General features: G+C 40.8%; 1 protein-coding gene across 3 annotated transcripts in view; it reads left to right on the forward strand.

The window, feature by feature from the left end:
- Positions 1 to 23,696, forward strand: part of ARHGAP22 (Rho GTPase activating protein 22) — a 158,416-nt gene that overhangs the window by 17,992 nt on the left and 116,728 nt on the right. For all 3 annotated transcript variants that reach the window (XM_063339200.1, XM_063339202.1, XM_063339201.1), the window contains exons 2-3: positions 11,924 to 12,123; positions 19,739 to 19,826. In XM_063339200.1, the coding sequence (XP_063195270.1) occupies positions 11,924 to 12,123; positions 19,739 to 19,826 (288 nt within the window). The remainder of the gene's footprint in view (positions 1 to 11,923; positions 12,124 to 19,738; positions 19,827 to 23,696) is intronic.

Raw genomic sequence — 23,696 nt, forward strand, 5'->3', positions numbered from 1 at the left:
AGTGTTGCTCTTAGCAATAGCAGCTTTCTGTCCTTGTCTGAAGGCTCAGGCAGGAAATCACTCTCCTTAGGAAAAGCCCTGAAAAGTTTGTAGGCAGGCACTAGTTTATTAAGCACAGGCAATCTGAACTTGAAATAACAAGCCATGGCCTCACCTCCTGGGAAGGGGCCTTGAGGGAGAGCAGTAATTCAGCTCAAAGGGTAGCTGGGCTGCTGGAGAGAGAACTTGCGGGGAGGGAATTAAATATTAAAAAATTAAAAAGCCATAGGGTCTCTTAATTACTTGTAAAACACCCACTGAGTGATTATACGGTGAAACTGGCAGGATTGTAAAGAGCACAATGGAAACACTATAAATGCTAGCACCTTTCTCCTGAGAGGACAGTCACCTGCTTACTTTTAGTGCCTGTATAAATGTATTCCTCTTCATTGCAAGGTTACTTTCAGAATGACTTGTTTACCTTGCTGGCTTTCCGTTTACATGTGTGGTAACTGACAGGCAAGCGCAGCAGCATAAGCAGCTTAATTTGTTTTTTTCAGCTCCTTGCATTATGGGCAGAGGTAGTTTCAGACAACAATAAAGGCACTTGCACACTAGTGGGAAGGGGAAACCTCTTGATGAGGCTGTAGTATGATCTGTCTGGTGAGTTGGAAGAGGAAAGGATCTATGCCTAGACTTTGCCCAAGCCTGCATGTGTTTAAGGTATTTAAAACTAATGTGGGGGACGGAAGCTGCTGCTGATAGTCCTTCTAATGTGTGTCCCTTGTGCCCAAAAGGCAGTAAATTGGTCTTTATGAAGAGCTAAAGAGAGAAGATACTAGACCTTTGATGCGGTTAAAAAAATTTACTTGTCTATCCTTCCTCTTAAAAGCAGGTGTTTAAGAATTATTTACGCTTCAGTAAGATAGTCATCCTGTGAACTGGTATTGAAGTCTAAAGAACAAACCTATGGTGTAAGGAGCTAAATAACAAGGAAGTTGTTGGTTCTAAGGTGGGAACTGTTTCTGTGGCAGGGGAAAGAATTGGGTTGATCATGATCTCTTTGGGAGAACTGTAGGCACAGGGTCAATATTTATTCCTGTGCAGACCTCCAGTTTAGGGGGAGCCATCCTTACCTTATTAACGAGTGACATCTTGTTTCAAATACTTATAGCTAGATAATCTGAATTGGGTACTTGGGTTCAGAGTATGAATTAACATAGGAGTAAGCATTCCTGGATTTCTTCTGCCTTTGTCCCCCAAATCAACCCTGGTGTTAGCGCAGATCACCTGTTGTGCAGAGAAGGAAGCAGGCTTTGTTTGCACACTGAAAGTAGGTACAACAAATGGGCACATTGAACTATTGGTTCAGTACTATACCCTGAGAAGTATAGGGGTAGGGTAGGAATAAATACCTTCCTGATGTTTGGATGAGGGAAATGAGAAATACAATCTTATGGCCAAATTCAGGGAAGTTTATTGCTGAAAGTGGCTGGTCCATGATATCGCCTCAGTTGTATATCCAGTTGCTGGCAAAAGGCTTTGACAAAGTTTTCAGTACTCCTGATTATTTTTTCAGTCCAGAATAATTTTGGGAAGTGATATCCCATGACATGTGATAGACAAATGTCTTTGGTGCTTGTACCAGTGATGCTGGCAGCCACTGCAGCATCTGAATAACCATGTGCTTGGCATGGGACAAGCGTTATTGTTTATTATAAACACATGGGTAACTGGAGGACCTATGACTAGCTTGAGTTGTTATGCTGCGATGGACCTATGCTTGTGCTGCAGCCTTGACCAGGACTTTACGGTGCTTGGTGCTGTAAGAGCTCAGGGAGTCCTAGCTCCAGTCTCAATGTTACCGTGGTCAGCATTTTTTTTGTTTGTTCTGCAGGCCACTAGGGCTGGGAAGGCTATTAAAAACTTAAGTCTTAAAGCCATACCCATACAGAGGATTACAAGAGGCTTTTGCTGATTGCAGAGGGAGTATAAGGTATTCATTCAGTCTCCTTCTCTGACCTGATTCGACTCACTAAAATAGCAGGAAGAAAAAAACATGAGATAACTTTCTGCCATTCCAGTGAGTAACTGTTCTTATAAAAAGGTCTCACCTTGTCAGTGAAGTGTGGGAACATAAGGCTGGGTGTATCAACAGAAGGAAAGAGCAGTGTGGGTGTAAGGAGAAGGGAGGAAGACTTCCCTCTTCTGGCAGCAGTGAGCTGTAGCTCAGCATGGTTGCCTGTGGCACTACAGAGCTTTGCCAGCAGCAGAGATGCCTTCAGCAGTGCTTGTCAGGTAGGCAGTTCTAACCAACCAGATGGAGATGATGTACATCTTTCAGGAGATTCTGCCAAGGTTCAGTGGGACTGGAGAGCTGGTGCTTGTGTTTGCTAGATAGTTTTGTAGTCCATCACACATAAGAAGTGGGCATGCTTTATAGCGAATACCAAATGGTTATGACCTAAGTACTGATCTGTCTCCCGAATAGTCTGCAGTGGATCCAGTTGGGAACTATCAGAGGATGGTGCAGATAAAGGGACCTGAAAATTAAAATACAGTCTTTTGCTGGGAGCAAGTTTCTGTACTTGGGCTGCCTATCAATATGGTCTATAACTCTGATTTTGCAGTAACGGAGGACATAGCAGGTTGAATTTCGGGCTCTGACCCACTGGTTACTGAGTTTACTCCTGATCAGCAAGAAGAGGAGGTAAGAATATCATTGAGTGTCCTGTCCCACTCAGCTGCCCCCCCACCCCCCAAAAAAAAAAACCCCAAAAAATTAATGAAATGAATCTCTCTTGGTAATGAAGCTGAGCTGAATCTCCATGTTCTATTGGTGTAGCTTAGTGTAAATCTATAACGGACTGGCCCTCCAGCTTCTGTGTATCCCTTTCAGTACTTCACAAATACATGAAGCATGTGAGTATTACATGAGTGACTAGTGTTCAGTTCTTGGAGCTTGTAGCTCTCTAACCCTGCCTCAAGAGTACAGAGTATTACCTCATTATTCTTGCCTTTTGTGTTTATGTTCGTTGACTTGGAGAAAACTATGCTAAATGGGGTGCTTAAAATATGACCTGCAGCAAGCTATGCAAATCTACTTCCTCCTTCTATTTCTAGGAGGGAGAGGAGGCCACTGTTAGCGAAGAAAAAGTTGTGAGCACAATGAAGGCAAATTTGAATGGTTGTGCTCTAATGTATTTTGTGTGCTCTGTCATAGAGAAGCTAACTCAAATTGCTGCATGAGTTTGATTTTTTTTTTGCTGTAGTAAAGTATCTGATACTGGAAGGAAGGCATAAGCATTGCCGTGGGATATCATCTCTTGAGAAATAAAGAGCAAGTAGTTACAGTGGTAAATAAATGATGTCTTTATTACTTGTCCTGTCACTGACTTTTTTGCAATAGTTTCTCTTACTTGTTCTGTATGCATTTTTATTCATACTGTAATGATGCAGCCATGCTGCTACTTTGGATACACTGGAAGCAGTAAAACTAGACATGGGAATAGTTCAACAGCTAAGACTTGAACTCTTCAATGAAGAAAATAATTATAATTATTAGTCCCTACTACTATAATATCTAAAAGCATCACGATCTACTGTCAATTCTACCAAGCATGTGCCTCTGTCCATAGCCTAAACTACTGGGTCAGTAGGCTGATCCTGGCCATCGTTGTCATTTGGAGTTGTTAGGGTTGTCTACATAAATATCCATTTTGGTTTGGATAAATGGCATGCTTTTGGAGCAGGTCTCCTGATCTTTCCTACCTACCGTGCTTTGGTTGGTGTTTTAGCATCATTTTGGATTACTTTTGAATGAAAGTGCACTCCATATGCAGTGTGCTTCTATGGTCAATCCAAATAAAATCACTGAAATAATGTTGTGTAGATGGTGTGTCTGTGGTGCCAGGTGTTCCTCCCTACTTGTTCCACCCTACACCCAGTGTGCTGTACTAGTTTGTAATACGGACCTAGCAAATTCCCCAGTTCCACAGAGAAGATGCAGGTTACCTCATGTGAATGCTGACGTTTTTCAGTGGTTTCCCACAATACATTGTGTTTTTTAGAACAAAGTATTTCTCTTTACTAGGTGGTAAATCAGTAGGTCAATTTATTGTAGCAGAAAGAATCAAGCCATCTTGGCACTTATCCATGATCTGATGCTAGGGTTTGACAAGACTGGCATGGCTTTGTATACTTACAGGGCACTCTTGCGAACAGCTGGCGGCAGGTTACCTGCAGAATTTTAGGTTTATTCGTTGACAGGTGCCAACCCCCTGCACATATTCCCACAACCTGGGGCAGTAATTCAAATGCTTTTGAAAATACAAGGTTAAACTCTTCAAATGACTGGTCTGCAGAGTTGAGACCTGCTGGCCTTTTTGCTGCTAGTGACAGCAAAATAAGGCTGGGACTTCTTTGTACATAGGTCAAAGGTCTCCAGAGGTTAATGAGGTCTCCAGAACTGGAGTGAAATGTCAACCAACAAACCAGTGCCCCTTTACCTATATGACAGCAGCAATGGATTGCCAAATTTCTTACCAGTTCTGGAGTCTAAGAGGCTGTGAATTTGTAACAGTAGTTTGAAGACAAATGTAAGTTGTTCTTCAGGAGTAAAGGGCTAAATTATCCCACTGACTATGTGGGGTTTTTTTCATTGTGTGGTGTGGGTTGCATTAATTATCAAATAGATATGAGTTTTCCTTGACTTGTGGAAAGGCCCTGCGTTAATATATATCAGTATGTGCTACTGTAGTGTGTTCTTTGATTCAATAAAGACAAGACCAGGTCATCTGTTACCATATTTCATGGAAGCCTTGAACCTTTATGTCATTTTAAAAGATAAATAAGATTTAAGCTCTTGTATTTCTTCAGCCTGATCCCCTCCGCTGCCTTGTTTAGGTGCACTACCTGCATACTTTTGCAAAGTAACTCTGACCAATGAAGCTGCTTTTATAGTCACATTGCACAGGCCACTGGAGTATAAAATTATTTTTCTGATTTAGAACATGCTTTATACAGAGCTGACTGTACCTTTTTAAGGGGTGAAAGGTCATAGCTGCTATCTTCAGTGCTGCAAAGACAACCAAGATTCATTTCTTCATGCCACTCAGGAGGCAACTGCCCTCAAATTAGTGTGGTTTTGCCTCTTGGTTCTGACTGTGTTCTGTAAATGCTGTACTGTAGGTAGAAAACAGGCATGGGTTTTCTATATGTTCTATGAAGGAAATGCTGCATGCTTATGGAAGACTGATGCAAAGATCTCAGCCAGCTCTGATGGCTCTAGAAAGGCTATAGGCAACTTTAAATGTGTGTTGCTGTGCCTGAGCTTATGGCACAGCAGGGCTACACAGCTTTCAGTACCAGATGCAGCATGTGTAGTACAACAGCGTTGTTCTCGTGTTGCTAACCTGCTAGCTAGCAGGAAATCTTGTCTCCAGTTCTGCCAGATACTGTCAGCATGCCCACCCTTAAAACATGCTGGTATGGAGAATGTATGCAGTTTACTTTTATTCTTCAGAAATCCGTGGTGCACATGCAGTTCCAGTCTCTTTTCCTTTTGCCAGTGAAAGAGCACTGACTCATCTGGCAGTGCAAAAGAGATAACAGCCCTTATAAAAACGCAAAAGTCTTGAAAGCAGAACCCTCAGCTTTTGTTCTTAGGACTTCTGAGAGGGGATGAACCTGTGTTCTGGAGACAGGGTGCTCCTTCATGAACAAATCTAGTTTCCCCAGTCCATCTGTGCTCCTTTCTGGGGTAACTGATACATCTTCTGCTGCAGTGTATAGTTTATTTCTTGTCAGAGTCCTTCAGACTGGCTCAAATTCTCTGGCTGTAGCTGCGCTCTGTAGCTGAATTGCAGTTTTTAGTTATTCCCTATCCATCTCTTTGCTCTTTCAGCTCAAAAGGCTGTCTGTGTGGTTGGTGTGTTTTTTTCTTTTTTTGTTTGGTTGGTTTTGATTTTTGTTTTTAATCATAATGTGTCTTACCTATAGGTAAATATCTATAACCAAAGTTTCTGCCCTTCAGGCAAGAACTGAAAGGTATTTTACCCTGTATATGTAGACAGTTTCTAACATCAGTCATCTCTAGTCTGAGAGTGAAATTGTAATAGTTTATGTTGGATTTCAGATTTATGAAGTGGCCTTCGGGAACGCAGTTGTTTTTGCAGGAACTTAATAATATCAAGTAAATATTCGTGCAAACAGATCACTTCTTCAGACTGTCAGAATCTTTTCTTGGCAAGGTTACCTGCTCTGGCACGTGCAGTCTGGTATCCCAACATTGCAGAAAATACAGGTTACTAGACAAACATATGTAGAGCTAATTGTCTCTCTGCTTTTCCTTGGGTTGGACAGTAAGTGCCCTCCAGAACTGCTTCAGTGTAATGCATGTGTGGTTTCTCTTGGAACAAATTATGGGTTTCCAGACCCATTTGTTTTTCTTTTCATTTTCTTCAGCAATATCTGATGGATGGACATGAAAAATAATTTTCCACCGCAAAATATCCTTCCATATTTTTGTTTTGGCTGAAAGAAAACCAAGACAAGGGAAGGAAGTACAATGCAGCAGATCATCTTGGTCTATAAAATGTTATGAATAGACAGGTGTAGCTTTATTAAATAGAAGTAATGGAGCACAGCCTGCTCTTATGGTAGTGTTTCTGAATGTGGTAAGTGTTCTCCAGGTCACAAAATGTGAGCAGGCACATGTCTGTGTAGCACCCTTTTGTTTCTGTACAGTTTGCTACTCTGTTTGACTTAAGGGAGCTAAAAGCCCTTGCCAGTCTCTTGTAGCTGATATCCTTCTGGTTGCCTAAACACATCTCATCACCAGCCACTTCAAACATTCTGCCTTTAATTTTTTTGCTTATTGTGTTTCAAGATGCTAAATTGTCAGATTGTGTTGAGGAAGTGTCTTGGTTTCATTTGTGCTCACTGGCTGTGGTATCTTAGCAATCAAATCCAAATGCAAACACAGATGTGTAACGAACACAGAAAACAAATCTAAACCAAGTATTTTATTTCTTACAATTTGATGAGAGGAAATAGAGTATGTCTTTCTAAGGCATATGACTCTTGTGTTTTCAGTACATCCATTTTTCAGGCAAAGTTTGAATTAAATAAAACAACTGAGAATATTGTTTATAGTATGTGAAACCACTTCCCTTTGTGGCTAGTACTTTAAACAAAGACTGAATCAGAAATAATACATATTGTCACAATGTCATTAGACTGAAGAAACACTAGAGCAAAGTGCCTTCACTGTAGGACAGTTTGTCAGCCAGAAACAATTATAATGGCTATATTGATTTAAGCTAATTGCCTATGGAATTTCAAAAGATTACAACTTTAATTGATATTGAATTGCATTGACTTGACTGATTTCCACATCCCTGATTTAAGTAGGTACTTATTGATTGCCCAAATCCGGCAAGGAGGCAGGTCTGAGTTGCGGAGGAACTCTTGTAGGAGCGTATGATGCTCTGTTAATGGGGCAAGGAGGAGAAATGGAGAAAGAGTAGCTTTAGCCAGGGCTGAGTTGGGATGGAGATAGGGATTGCTATTTCTGTAAGGAATGGCAGTGTGACTCCATCTGATTTGATCCCTCCACTCCTTAGGATAATCTTTGAGTTTACTATTAAAGACCAAGCGTGTTACTACCGCAACCAAGTGTGAGGTTTTGGATGGGGAGCTTATTTAGTGTAGCCCAGGCTTTCTTACAATGGGCATTGATCATCACCCCAATACCTTTGCTCGTATTCCTCCTCCCATATTCATCTAGATGTGAGAATTTACATATGCCAGTGCCACTTCCAGTCACAGGGGTATTTTCAAGGTCTGCAATTCTGATTCCTCCCTTCTAATGGTTTGTCATCTCAAAAAAACAGGCTTGGCTAATTGTTAGTGCCACCTATGGTGCAGCAAGGATTTGGGTCTGCCTGGTCTGTTGTAGTCTTGCTGTACTGTGATTGCCTTGTTTCCCTGCTTCTGAGTGGGTATGTCCTGTTGTTGGCCCTTCAGTACTGCTGCACTGTGCAAGTGAATCCTGTACCTTTTCCAAGGAGAGCTTGAAATCCTTTCTACATTGATTTCTGTTTAGAACTTATGTGTATGGCTGAATCAATAATCAATGAAAATGTGAAAAGCAAAACCAAACTGTGTGGTGTTATTGAAAAGGCATTACTGGATCTGAACTCTAGAGCATGTAAAGTATTTGCTGAGTTGTTGTTGAGTCTGATTTATTGATTTTTCTTCCTTATGCTCTGCTGATTCCATAATTCTGTTAAACAGTTGAGCACTAGGAATATATATCTACCATTAAGAATCGGGGCTTGATGTACTGGATCGGATTATCAAAGCAGATGTTTTGATCCCAGTAGTATGAGATACCTGCTGCTTTAAAGGCAGGCTGTGCTCATCTGTGAAAGTTTTTGTCTGACCTCTATGCAATTATTGTATTCTGTGAAGCATGCAATATAAACATCAATGCTGTTAATAGCTATAAATAATTCCTCCTTCTGAAAATTTCTATCTGATCCCTGTTGTTGACTTACAGATGAGGTTGCTAAGTATCTCCCTAATGAAATTAACTATTGCAGTCATGACTAGAAACTCTAAGGAAATGGAAAGCTCAGACAGCATGAAGAATTAACAACCATAGCAATTGACTAAGACATGGTGCTGCTTAAAATAAAAATATGGAGATATACATTCTCTAGTGACCGATACAAAAGCCTTAACTCTTCAGTATAATAAATAATTACTAGGTAGAGCTGTACAAATAACACCAAAAGGTGTGTGAGGGGAAATATGAGATAACATACGTTGGATTATTCCAAAGGTAGATGTTTGATGTCTTTTGTGAGGTCTGTGTCAATATAGATGCTAAAATAAAGGTAGTAGGTTTCTGGTTAAATAAATCTAGTTTCTCTTGGGGGTGAGGGGGGAGCAGAATGAAGTAGGAGAGGGTTTATATGACTATATGCAAGTCAGGAAAACTGGAAACTGCTGGGAGTTGCACACTTAATCTGGAGAGTGCTGAAGTGCTTTGGTGTGGAGATGATTGAGGTGCTTACTGAAGTATGGATTTTGGAATTATTAGACTAATTGGTTAGGTTAATAGCCAAGATGTTGCCTTAGAAACATTATAGTTCCATTTGGAAAAGCAAATTATTGGGATAGTTCTTCTTGTAATAACATATGTTGTAACATGAATGTGGAAAGGAACCCGGGCAGCCTAAACCAGATTACAGTTTGGTCCTTGTGGCAAAACGTGGTCTGGGATGAGGCAGAGGTGGTTCCTTCAACTAAATCCTTATAGGCCTCTGCAGTAGAGATTTAAATGTTAAAAGTCTGTTTTCTTACTACATGCATATGAAATAGGATCCTCCATTTCTTGTCAGTGATGGGGGGCGGGAGGAGAAGTTGTTCTGGTATTTTTCATAATCATCTGCTAGAGGGCACTGTGTTGCCAGAAAGGGATATATTAAGGCATAAGGATCTTAGTTTCATGGTGAAAATCAGTTCTTTATATGTTTTGCTGGAATGAAAATCCCTGTCTGTGATGACTCATACTACAGTGAATAAACTTAGAGAATAAGCATGGATACATCAAAGCCTGATTTTAAGTGAATTCTGTATTGAGGTTTGTTTTTTTAAAATTCTTTTGGCCATATAAAAATAATCAGAATTGGGGAGTGCTGGGTTACTTCAGTGAATCTGAAGCTCGCTGATCACTAATGTAGGACTAATGCTGTATATGAGCTCAGGTTAAATTCAGTAAGGTATTTTAGCCAAAAATAAGGGAAATGTAATTCTGAAAAAGCTATGACACTCCATCAGCGCTACTTATAAAATTTCAACTTTTTAATTAAATTTTAAAGTGAAACTAAAAACAAAATAAAAACAATTTCTTACAGAAAGAAATAGTTATAGGTTGAAACCTAATTTCTCTTGATCGAGGCACAAGGCAAAACCTGTTATTCACAGTTGTCTTGAGAGTAGCAGAATTTTCCTTAGCAGTTCAGAGAAACAGAAAAAAATAAATCCCTTCTGCCTGTCAGACAGGACTTTCACTGAGTCTGAATTTTAAGATTAACAAAGTGATGCCGTCTTCTGCCTATAAAACTGGTGAGTTGTCAGAGGCCAAACTGAGTGCCTGTGGAATGGTTACAGGAGAGGTAAGTGGGTTTTTGAACCGGGGGGTGGAGTATATGATACTATAGAGGTGGAGATTGCTGTCATTGAGACTTTTTGGTAATGGATGATGTGCTACCATTCAGATCTGCCCCCTGCTGACAGAAGTGTTCAGCGTGTAAAAGTGCTGTTTTTATATTTCTTTATGAAGCAGAACATGATGGCCTGACTGACAGGTTATGGGGAAGGTCAAAGTAGATTTTATCACAGACGCCAATGTGATTTCCCTCTCTGGATTACACTGAGGACGCTTTCCAAAGATTTGACCTCAGTCCCTTACCTGCCTCTCCTATTGCAGTTTGCTTCATGGGACAGAGGAAATAGGATTAAACTTAATATTGCTATTGTGATTTTTTTTTTATTATTTTTTTAAAAATTATTATTATTTTTTATTCACAAACCATGACTTCCACTTAATTTTTCTTTCTTTGGCATATGTTGTCAATTCTGTCACTGTGTGATGAGGCACCAAGGGCAGAAACCAGAGTGAGGTGGTAACATCAAGGCCACATGTTTTAATTGTCTGAACACAAAAGAGGTAAAACTGGACAGTACTTTGAGAGGCAGAGGGTTGTCCTTTGTTGTGACAGGGCGAATTAGCTGTAGTGTATCAAGGATGCCTGAATAAGAAGCTTGCCTGTTTTTTAACTGCAGCAGTGTACATCATTAATGTAAGACGTCAGTGATGTAGACTTACTGGTACTGGCCTGTGAACTGTAGCCCTGTTTCAAGTGGGCAATTGTAAATTGTGCTTTAAGTTAGTTGAGTGTAGAAAGTGGGAGAGAACATGATCATGTTAGCATTAATGAAGGAAAATGGCATGAAATATTAAATAACAGTTATTATAAGATACTTCATAAATCCAAAGGAAGTAGAGGTGGAAAAGACCTATGAGGTTATCTAACCTTTCCATTCTAGAGGACTGGCTTGCTGCCTACAATATATAATCATTATATACTACATATACAAAATCTGGTACTCCAGACTAGCTTTAAATGCCCCAAGCTTCAGTACTCTTACTTGCAGGCATGTGGAAGGATAAGAAGAAGGAAAGGGCAATAGACTTCAGTTCTTCTTCTGAAACCTTTCCTGATATTTACACTTTTTTTTTCTCTATTTTGCCTTTTTTTATTTCCATTGTGTTTTTCTGCTTCAATGTCAGAAAACCCTGAAGAGTGAGGTGACTTTAGCCATTCTGGGTAGCTACTTTATCTATATGTGACTCATCCCTTTTTGAATTTTTCTCAGTTTTTAATCTCTTTTGGTCTTTGTTTTCTTTCCTGTGGCAGCTGGTTTCACTAGCTAATCACCCCAGTAGTGGCAGTGTGTGGAATGAGAATATTTTCTTATGCTCTCTCCTTCTTCCTTTTCTGTCCCCTGTCACCAGACTTACATATCCTCACTGGATAAATATCCCTTTATTAGAGAGCAATATCATTATTCCCTTGTAGAGCTGGAAGGCAGTAATGACTTGCCACAAAGAAAGGTAGTATGAGCCCTGGTGGAGGTATCATGTAACTTAGAAGGTTGCTAGAGTAAACAGTACCAAAAGGTTGATGTTTGTCTTGTCTTTGACTCTCATGAGTTTGAGTGTACACCCTGGAAAAACAAGTACCTGCTCAAAGAAGAAGCCGGCATGTAATAGTCTGTCAACGTCAGAAGTATGGAACAGTTACTTAGCCTCTCTGCATGTTCTTATCCTTATTTCTTTGTTTCATTTACTCTGTAATTGCTTTTTCAGCCCGCTCAAAGAGTTTGGTGATGGGTGAACAGATTGGGCCTCCTTCCAGACCTTCTTCTCCAAACCCTCAAGAACGTGTGCTGAAGTGTGGCTGGCTGAAGAAACAAAGGAGCATTATGAAGAACTGGCAGCAGCGGTGGTTTGTGCTGCGTGGGGACCAGCTCTTCTATTATAAGGATGAAGAGGAAACTAAACCTCAGGTATGACTAGAGAACTGTAGGGCATGTTGGTTGTGACTTCTACGTGGGTCACAGTTACTGCTTTTATTGACAGCTCATTTCAGTTGCTCTCTCTTCTAGCCAAAACCATACACACTTAAGGAGGTTCAAAGGCAAGAGACGTTGCAGGGAGACTTAGCTACTACCGAGGCAAGTAGTAGAGCTTGGGAGAAAGTTACAACGTGTTTATTTACCCACTAGGGCATGCCGAGCTCCAAATGTTAGTATGGTCATCAATGAGACTGGAGTTTGACAGGAAGAGCTGTGGAGTTCCATATTACTAAGGCAGAAGCGAAAAATCTTGCTTAATCAGCTGGGATTCATTATCTCCCAAATAATCCATTGTTCATCAGAGAGGTGAGCTAGCTGGTATGGGTAGAGTAGGTATTATTACATGCCAGCAAGTAGGACTTGAGAATGGGCTGTAATGTGTGTTTCAGTGTGTTTTATGTACACCTGGGAGTTATTGCTTTTCTATGCAAATTTTGAGCAGAAAGAATTTACACAAGGCTTTGTGCTGTGTCTGGAAGGAGGAGTGTGTGTCTGACAGCAAAAACTAATTTAGCAGACCGGGGAACAATGTGACCCTTCTACAACAGGGGAAAAAAATTAAACTCTCTGAAGTTTACCTTTGTCAAATCTTCTAGACTTTGAGCATGAATGCAGAGAAGAATACTTCTCCTGGTGGAAAACACTGGTTAAGTCTTGCTGTGCAATATGTGTTGGACAGTGTCATAGAACTGTCCCAAAGTAGACTGTGGAAAGAAAACAGACAGAGGAAAGGGAGAGGATCAAAGTTTTTGGGAGCTAGCAAGAAGAGAAAAGGTCAACTAGTGGTTAGATAATTTAATAACAATGACTAAATGATAATTGAATAAATTGAACCACAGTAGGGCTACTTAAAATAGTAAGTTTAGATCAGCTGTATCAGTTTGTCCGTGGGAGAACAAATGTGTGCAAGAAAGCTTTCCAAAGCACGTTTATTCTTGCAAAGGACTTAGGAGATTCTCGTTAACTATGTGCCGAGTAGCTGTAGGGCACTTTGCTGGTGATAAAGGGTAATAGGCAGTGACTATGCAACATTGCCATGGGCACATGACATGTTTAACTTGTAACTTTTTGGTGGTGAGTATTTTAAATATTTCTTCTTAAAGTGAACATTGCACAAGTATGTCTCTCTTAAGCCAAGTATTAAGTAATGGAATTTTTGACTAACTTCTTGCTGCTTCACATACCTTTTGTGAGTGTGTTGCTGGTCTAGCACCAATTTCTTACAATTAAATGTGTTTCTCTAAAACAAGTTATCATGAGAGGACAGTGCTGCTGCACCTAGGGTGAATGCGGAGCTGAGAACATTGCATTTGTCAGTCTGGACCAGCATTAAATTCCGGATGATTTTCTGCTTCTCTGACCCTTCTATATATACATCACTTAGTAGGGCGATGTGTTACGCTACAGGATGGGATAAAGCTTACAGCTAAGATGAAGAATTTCTTATTCAAGTTCTTCAATATGCCTGTAAAATATTCTTGACGCATTTAAGCTAAGGGCTTTCCTAGTTGCTGTAGTATATTATGCAGCATATTTCATGTAGTCATTGTTTAGACTGTCAGGCCTCTAACCAGAGTCATTGATCAGAGGGAACATAATTGAATAAGCCAGACAGTGTCCCTGTACTGCTGCCTCCTGATGAGTCAGTACAGGCATTACAGAGTGACAGACAGCTGGTGTAATATCATCACCATCCACGCTCTCATTATAGCCTATTATTAAACTGCTTGATACAGCTGCGTGCTTAACTTGTTACACATAAATTTCATTGTAGAGTGAGAAAGGAAATGAATTTTCCCCTGTGAGCCTGACACATGCATGGTAGATGCAGGAGCATGTTGGCTGCATCTTATGTCTTGCACTTACCTAATCAGAGATTTGATCCATCATTATGGATAGCCTGCTGTGTAAAGGCTAGAAAGGCTTGAACTCGATGATGTAACCTGTTGTTACTTAGGACTCTGCAAGCAACAGCTGGATTTTGTGCGTTTAAGACAAAAGCACCCTATCTTCCCATAAAATGCATGGGGAGAGCTGGTAATTTTCTGAACTGTATCAGTGAACATGATGAGGAAGGAGCTTCCTCAAGTAGTCATGTTGGAAGGAGTTTCTTTGTCGCCATACATTTATCACTGGGGGAAGCCATTTTGTATAGGATGATAAGAGGACCACATCCTGACTATTCTTGTATCAGTTCCAAACTAGGATTTACATCCGACTTCAGCTAGGACTGTACACATCCCAGAGGTTAGATGTGCTTTTGGAACATGTAGATAGCTGTTGCTTGGAATCTCTGAAATGAAGGGACAATGGTACAGGCATGCCCACATGGCATAGAAGAAAGCTGTGACTCTGGAAGGTCTTTGTTACAGCCCATGTAGATATTTTCATCAGTTGATATTAATCTCTAATTTCCTTCAGCTCTGAAGATATTCATGCTTCTTTTAAATCTTTCTGTTTTAAATATTAAGTATGGTCTGTGAGCTTGTGTGCAAAAACTAAATCAATAGCTTCACTGAAATTCCCATTGATCTTCTTCTACTTGATTATTTATATGTAGCCTGGAAGAGGGTCATATTCTTACTGTTTTCTGATGAAGTCAAGTGAGATTTATGCCGTAATGCTTCAAAAGAGAAATCTTAACGTCTTTTTGTTTGTTGATGTTGCATTGCCTATTTTTATGAAAACCTGTGTTTCCGGGTCCTTAGTGGGAATTGTAGATATTCTTCCTGTGAAAATAATGCTGAAAAGGTGGAGCTGTAATCTGATGTCAGGAGAATGGCAGAGACTTACTGGAGTGAAGAGGAGTTATTCTGTGGCCTTAATGGATTGAATACTGTTGAAAGCATGAGTGTTTGTGTGCCTTATGACATAGTTGCACAGTCCATTCCGTCAGACTGACCTCTGTGCCAAAGGTTAGAGAGTGAACTTGCAGCCTTTGCTTTTCTTCAGTATTTTCTCAGGTGTCCCCATGAGGAAAGGGGGAAGGGGAGGATTGACCTGCAAAGAGCTTTTGATGCTCCTATTTACTCTGTCAATATATGTGTGGGGTTTTAAAGTAGCTTTGGGTTTGTTTCTATTCCCAGGGTAGGAGGTAGCATGCAGCCCTCCCCAATTTCCAGGGGAACAGAAACCACTCTGCAGTTAATTCATTAACCTTTCGTTCAGTATTGACTTGGTATGATAAAAGGCTCTAGTGCATCTGCAGTGGCCTTGACTTTTGCAGCTCTAGAAAACAGTAGAATTTTCTAGAATGTGTTCTGGCCACTGGACTCTGAACATTGTGTTGTATATGATACTTTTCTGTATCCTTTTGGAATAATTGGTGATGCATTTGCAATTTTGTAATGTTGCCTTTCCAGTGTTTTCCGGTTATCTTTGGAATGCCTTCAGCATGTCTTCTAATTTCAGTGAACCTGAAAGTCAAAATGTAGGACAACAGAATTGGGAGGGAAGGGTGCTGAAATTTTATTCTGTTCTGTTTACTTGTTGTTTTTCCTTCGTTTTAAAACTTGCAACCATTCTAGATAAACCACTTGGTATCGACTTTAAGTACCCTCCTTTTTTACTGTCTTTTTTTTTTTCTCTGTCCTTTTTTTTTTTTGTTGTGATTTGGCCTGGGATTCAGAAATGCACACCTGAGGGCAGATTTGAGCCCCACTGTTTCCCCCACTCCCATCTTGTAAGCATTTGTAACAGTGACCAAAGTGCTGTGTTAAAAGTAATGGTATAAGAATTAGGATAATCAGTGTTCTGCCACCAACTGTGTTTGTTGAGGGGCTCAGTGAAGAAAAGGAATCTTTCCACTCATGTTTCATGTTAAAGCTTTTCTTTACCAAACCCTGGCTCCACACAGCCTGGTACAGGGCAGGACTTCTCAATTGGTCTTGTTAGCGAGGACTACAGTAATACTTCTAAGGTATAAACGCTTGTCCTCTTTAAGATTCTTCCTCAAAGCAACAAGGCCTTGAAAGGGTGCAAGGTGATGCTATCATCAAAAATTGGATTTGAACCTTCAGCTTACTGTAAAGTCTGTAACCTGTTGCCTGCCCCTGGAGCTTCTGAGCCATCTCAGGCTCCCAAAGCCTGAGAGAGGGAGGAGTAACTTACTTGTGAATTGAAGCTTATTTCTGGGGCATGCTTTGGCATATATCAAGTTAGACCTTGGGGAATTTAAGCTGATTTAATGCATCATTAATTTACTTCCCAAGCAAGATTGCTAATGCAGTGTGAGTGGATGGTGGACAAGGACACGTCAATCTATTTAAATTTAGTAATGTCTTTCTACTGGTGACAGCAACTGTCAGAATTGATGCAGCCTCCCTGCTAAGATGAATTGTGGCTTTTTTCTACCTTTTCAGCTCTGTTTATTTAGAGTTCTCTGTTGTGTGCCAGGCAGATTGGACAGCTGTGAGCTAGATATGTCATTGCCCTCTGGAGAAGTGTTTTGCCCCCTAAAAGGGCTGGTTATATAAGATAGAAGAGCTCAGCACAGTTCCTGGCATGTGCAAAGAGAAATGCACATGAAGGTGATCTGAAGATCTTTGCTATATATACACCCATAACCTTACTTTCCAGAGACGGGCCTAAGTTGCAGGCTTTTCTTGTTCTTTGCAGGTAGAGTCAGCATCCCTCAATTTTCCTCTCTGAAAAATCATTCTTCTGGTTCTGTTATTTCCCTACTCTTCTTCCAGTTGTTATGCTACCAGCTCAACTTGCTGCAACTTCATTGCGCAGCTGAATGAGGTGCACGCTGGTAAGGACAAAGTAGCTGTACTGGTGTACAGTCCACATTGCCACTGTGGCTGCAGCAAGTCCTTCTGCTGTCCCGTAGCTGTGGTTGGTTTTCTGTTTGTTTTTTAAGTGGGCTCTTCTACGTACTGATCTTTCCCTCCTCCATTTCATCAAAGATGGTTAAAATGAGAATAAAACCCAAGTCACTTCAATGAGAACTTTCTACAGAATATATAAAATCAAATATGTTCTGAAAAGGATCAAAAAGGAAGTGTGTCTTGACTGGGAAATGCTTTGGTTTAGGGTGCCAGTTCAAGCAGTTTATGCCTCTGTACTCTCTTCTAGAGTGAACATCACTCTCGTGTACCAAAGGTGCGTCTCACTGAAGGGAGGACAGGTCACATTGCACTATATGGTGCATCAAGCATGGAGAAAGTCCATTTGTTTAGTTTTGTTGCAGGAGAAGGGTGACCTGAGGCAAGAAAATTACAACCTCTGGAAGGCACTGGAGTGTGAGATTTTGGGTTAACCCTTGAACTTCATCACTGACTTCAGTTTCCTGCGGAAAGATGGGCTTTCTGAAATTCCTTAATTTGACTGCACTTTTCTGTGAACAGCTACTGCTCTTCACTGTAAATACAGTCTGAATCTCCTGGTCTGTATATACTACTGTACATCTTCACCTGGCATGTGTATCATTAGTTTTTGCCTAAAATATGTGTGACCTGCCTATATGTATTTGCTAAGTTTACTAATACAGTCTGAGGGAAAGAACCCCCCAAAAAAGCATGCCTTTTTCTGAAGTAACACAGGGCTTTAGTCAGAGTCCTGGGTTCTGCTTGACTATAAATGTGAGGTGTAGGTGACTGTTTCAAATGGGGATTTACGCTTGCTTTATACTATTGTATAAGGAAGGTCTAACTTTTATTTTGTGCTGGCTTGGAGACACTACCCAGTTTGAGACTGGCTAGTTTGCTTACAGGGCTTCTTAAGAGAGGACTGTACCTTAAAGCGGGGGGAGAGAGAGAGTTACTGCCTCTTTAACAACTTTTCTTTCTACAAAATGTAAATTGGTCCTCAAAGGAAAGCAGCTGTTAACATTTAAGAGGATTACATCTTCTGACAGAAAATGGCTATTGCCAGCTTTCAAATGATACCTGAAACTCTGAAAATCTGATCAGCTGGGATCAACTGATATCATATTAGTTCTTAATGCTATATGTACATTTCTAGCTTGTGTTAAGAAGCTTGTTGTCAGAACTGGAATGCCAGCTTGTAAACCTCCATGACTCGGAGCCTATTTCCTAGCTGAAGCATTTTCCATCTCAAGCATTGCTGCTCTGGTAATTTATTTGTAGTAGTTCTTGAATGTTCTATGTTCAAAGAAAAGAGTAAAACTAAATTCATCTACGTTTAATACAAGCTGGCTCCTTGGTTTATTACAGTGGTTTCTCCAAACAAAGCATCTGTAGGAAAAATGTATTACCAAGGGGCAAAGCCAGGGAAGTTATGCCATAACAGATGTAATGAAAAATAACATAACTGGCTTCTGTATTTTATGGAGAAGATTGAAAAGGTCATATGATGGCTTGTCTTTCATCAGTTGAAATCCTGGATTGTCTATCTCATGAGACACTAATTGTATTACTCAGTAATATGGATCTGGAAGCTGACAAAGAGAATAACTGGGATTTGTTTTGATTACCAATGTTATGATGCTCCAATCTGTCCTGGATTTGGCTGTTGCCCAGTTGGTTGGAGAGAATGTAACTGTGCATGTTTACTAGAGATATACATGAAAACAACTGGCTGAAACAACTTCTTTTTCTGCTCAGCCAAAAAAAGATGGTTTGGACCCAGCTTCCATTCCAGGGCAGTTCTGTGCAGGAGTAGAAACTGTTTATTACACTTTTCATGGCTTAACTCTTTAGAGTCCCAATTCTTACTGCCTTTTATCTGTCTTATTGTGTTTATGTCCTAGAGAATGTTAGCTGGACACGCTTTATAAATGTCAAAGATTAAACTAAAAGATGTGGAAAAACAATGAGGTCCAAATAGCATGTTCGTTCTTGTTATACCAACATTACTGGACAAGAGCTTCCTGTGATCTCTTTTTCTAGCTTTTCCATAGATGAAGATGACTTTGTTCACTTTGAAGATACTATACCACCAGCTATGCACCGAACTGGAATACATTGTGTTAATTATGCGTAGGCTCAAGGTGAAAAAGAATCTGAATTCTGGCAGCATTTGAACTTAGGAAGTAAAGGGACTTAGATTTCTTGTTAGGGAAACTACGGTCCCTTGGATTAAAAGGTGGTCCTGTTGCCTTGCAAACCTGAATCAGCTGCTGTTCTTCCGTATCTTCCTGGGAACTTCTGTGTACTGCAAATCTCTGGAAAACAGGCTATTTTCTTCAGTTACAGAACTAAAGATTTAGAAATAGAACTTCAGCCACCTCATTGCTGCAGGCTGCAACTGGAAGCTAAAGGGTGAAGGAAGAGTAGATGTAATGTGAGATGAAGCTTTTGCAAGGGATAATTAGTTATGGAAACCAAGGAGAATCACCTATGCATGCTCAGAGTGTTATTCCAGAGGAAAGATCATTTAATCGGAAGTGTCCAGTGTGAGAGAAAGGATAGGTGAGGCAGGTGCATGACTAGCTCAATCTTTTCTTGCTTAGAAGGGTGGAAAGGAAATGGACTCAGTGGAAGGGTGGTGCTTAACTTTGCTGTGTCTGTTATATTTATCTTCTTTTTCCTTACCTTGGTCATGGCCTTTCCCCTTTCACTGGTGTTTGTGTCCCTTACAGGGTTTGATACTACTGCAAGGTAATCAGGTGAACGAGCTGCCACCTAATCCTGATGAACCAGGGAAACATCTCTTTGAAATTGCCCCAGGTAGGCCAGCATTTCCTTGTACTTTTCAACATAACATCGTCTCATTCCCATTGGTTGTCATTAATGATAATTAAACTGTACTGATCACTTCACTTTTAAGCAATTCGGTACGCTAGCCAGATTGTCTAGAGACTTGGAAATGGAGCTTGACAAACTACTCTGTGTTCCTTGTTTTGGATATAACTGCTGCCGTGGTACCTCATGAAAATAGTAGTTGAGATGCATCATGCTCCTTGATTTTTCGGTTTGGCGGGGCTCCTTGCCTGGAGTGCTGTGTGGTCTCCTAAGCTGATGTGGTTTTCTGGTTATGGGAGAAGCTGACACAGAGCACAGCACAGAATTTGTAGAAAAAGAGTGTGCAGTATCTGAATGTAATTCCTTTCATGTACAGTAATGGGGGGGGAAACATTTCAAAATGTATCACTTTCAGATAAAAGGTTTAAGAGAATAGATGACCTGCCACAGAAGAGAGGTTGGAATTTTGTTAGGTAGAAAATCTAATGGTCTGTCAGCATAGTCTTAATGTAAAACTTTTGAAATCCTTTTAGCTCCCCTGTAAATACTTCCTGTGGCCTGGCTTGGTATCTCGAGGGTATACTTAGAGTTAAGTTCCCTGCTGCGGCATAGGAGTATTAACTTTATTTAGTTCTGAGCGCAGTTGGGAGAGGACCGTCTCCGAGCACAGATTTGAATGCAGTATATTTTGGAGGTAGTTTCAGGTAGCAGGATCTACAGAGAAGAAAGCTGTTGCACCACTAGCAGTTTAAGACCAGTGGAGTGAAAAAGATGAACCAGGTTAGTCCTTCCACAGCTATCTCCTAATAACCTGAAGACCGAGTTCCTGGAAACAAAGAGGGAGACAAATGTGACTATGGTAAAAATTACGTGAGTGTGCTGGCTTAGTCATGCTTTACTTCACAGCCAGTTTCTCGTGCGTGGACTACCTATCCATGCTTCTTAGTATTGTCTGGTTCCCCACAGTGTTGATGCTGTTGATAGGGTAGACAAAAGTTATTATTTTAGGCTGCCTCTTTTTTTTTTTTTTTAATGGAACAGACAGCACAGGGAATACTAGTTGAGTGTTACTCTTGTGGAGGCAGGTATGCTTTTACCAGTGTCTTTGGGGTCTTTTCCTTACCCCCTAATCAGGCTGGCTTAAAATGCCTGTGTTGTGCACCCCTTGACACAGTATCAGGCAGTGGAAGAGGAACAGGCAGTGCTGCAAGGTTTTCAACTACAACAGCAGGCAGGGTTTTGCAGTAACTCAGGCACAGCATTCTGTTTGACACAGAGGAAACTACCTGGGGAGAAGAGATTTATTTTTGTTTTTTTTTCTTCCTTATCACTGCACACTATCTGTTAATGCCATCTCCTTCTTGTACTGCACTGTGCCCTCATAGGCAGCGGGGCATTGGGCTCAGTGTTACTTGCATGGAAGATCTCCTAGGAAGTGGCATTTGGTGCCTCAGTGTGACACATCTTCTGCAACATTTTCCAATGATTGTGCACCATATGGTTGTAGAAGGACTGTGGATCTGGGATGTGAGAGCACTTGGGTTGTTGTGATTCTGAACGGTCCTATGTGTTCAGGCAGTGATCTGAAATCATTAACTGAGACACAGACTGGCCTGGATGAGTTTCCTGCAGATTTGAGTTTGCCCTCTGGTTCCAGGTGGGAAAGTAGTCATTATGCACTTCTTCCCTAACCTGTCAGGTTATGTTACTGTAGCCTGCAAAAGAATTGTCCTGAACTGAGGTAGCTGTTGCTTCAGTGGAGTTGGTAAAGCAATGCCATGTGTCTACTTGAAAGAGGCTATCCAGAAGGGTGGCAAAAAAATGACACTGTTCACAGCATAGTTGTGAATCCCAGGACATTTGTGTTCAGCTTGTGGTTTTGACATTGCCCTTCTCTGTGTTCCCTGGAAAAAGGATTCAGCCTTAGTGCACCACTGTCCTGCCTGCAAAATTGAGATGTTTTCCCTACCTTGTGGAGCTAAATCCACTCATGTTTATAGCAAGCTTAGTTGCTACATGGATAGCAAGTATTGAAAAATGCTATAAATAGATAGTCAATACAGAATGTGACTCGGCACAGACGTCACTGGAGAATGTGGCCTGAAGAGTTCCTCATTCTCTTCACAGTACACTTATTCTGTGCTGGTTTTGGCATAAATGCCTTTTCTTTTTTGCATGTGTTCTGAAATGGCTGTTCTGCATGGTTGCCAGCCAGCAGAACACCCACTTAGTGAACAGCTCTTAAATGGACGCCAGATAGGAAGGGGAACACAAATGATCTTACAGGACCCAAATAATTATTTTCCATCACTTCCCATCTTTCCCTGTGTTGGATGTACAGCCATGATCATATCTTTGCCCAATTGTGCCTCGGTTCTCCCCCCGTAGACTAGGACTATATAGTTGCTATAGGGATGATGAGATTTTTTTTAGTCGTCTTAACTAAGTTGGGGATCTTGTGAATACAAGTACATTCCGTAGCTGTAAATATAGATAGGGGATTTTACTGTGCTTGTAAGCAGCAGAACTCTAACAAAATTAAAGTGTGTGTTAATTAAAGTGTTCATTAGTTAAAGTGCAGCATTCCTAAAATGTTCCCATAGTGTCCTGATACCAGCTTAGCTGGTAGAGAGGAGAGGCTGAGATCTCCCAGCAAGGAAACGTCCAAAGTTTTCAAAAGTCTGTGGTACCAGTTACCTCCAAAAAAATACTTTGAACTCAATAGGTAAGGCTTTCAGCATTCTTGTTGCTGGAACTGTTGCTGGGATCTTCCCACCTTTCCTCTTCTGCAGGCTGTGTAAAGCTTGGCTGTGGGAGCTGCTTCCTCAGAGTGCAGGGACTAGAGTAACAGCATGTCCTGGTGCTGTAACAGAGCACGTATTGATTTTTTGCTGAGTAACAAGAACTAATGATGGGCATTGTGTATTATTCATGTTTCATCAAGTTCATTTCTAAGCTGTATAGTGCAGCTGGGAGAAGGGTTAACTAGGGACATGAGAGACTGCAGAACAGTTCTACAGTCAAACCAGCATTAGATCTGGTGGCAGGGCTTCCTGAAATACCTCCTTTGGCAGAGATGCTCTCTATCCTCTTTTCTGGAGAAACTATGTAAATTTCTGGACCCTTTTTAATCCATCCATGCTTTTCTCCCTTACAGCTAGTGAAGTCCGAAGTGGAATGGCAAAATAAGCTGTAGGCTCAAGTTACTCTCATATTCCAGTGCCTATTAGCCAGGCAGGGGGGAATGTTTTTATAAAATTGCCAGGGTAGTATGAGGCCAGGTGCAAAGCTTTAACCATTTGGTGTAATCATCACACAGCAACTGGTATTTCTGGATAGAATTAACCACTGTATGTTGCTTGGGAGAGGAGTCCAAATCTGGTAACAGAATCAGCAGCCGACTGATTACTAGGGGCAGCAAAAGAACCATGTGTTAGCCTGGGGTTACAGTGCATTTCAGAGTGGTGTGATGCAGTGTGTAAGAAGCACAGGGATTGATCTCTGAGAATGTCTTAAGGAATATTTATGGCTTAAATGCTCCTGAGGTCTCACCTTTTAGGAAGCTGATGCTTTTAATGTCCTGTGGCAAATAGTCTGCCTAGTTTTATTCTCTGGGCTTTGCAGCACTATGAGATTTCTCTGACTCTCCAGGGAAACTTGAGTGTCTCATCTCACAGTGCTGCAAAGGAAAAGGAAGGAAATGGTAAAAAGGTTCAGAAGTTAGTAGGTGAAAAGCGTTGTCTTTTGATAGGAATGGCAAGGGTTCTTACCAGTTGATTGGAGAATAGCTTTTCTTTGTAGAAAACTTGTTGACTTTTAAGAAGATTCTTCTGTTCTGCTTCAGAATGGATTCAA

Source organism: Chroicocephalus ridibundus, chromosome 6, assembly GCF_963924245.1.
Source record: "Chroicocephalus ridibundus chromosome 6, bChrRid1.1, whole genome shotgun sequence".
Taxonomy (NCBI): Eukaryota; Metazoa; Chordata; class Aves; order Charadriiformes; family Laridae; genus Chroicocephalus; species Chroicocephalus ridibundus.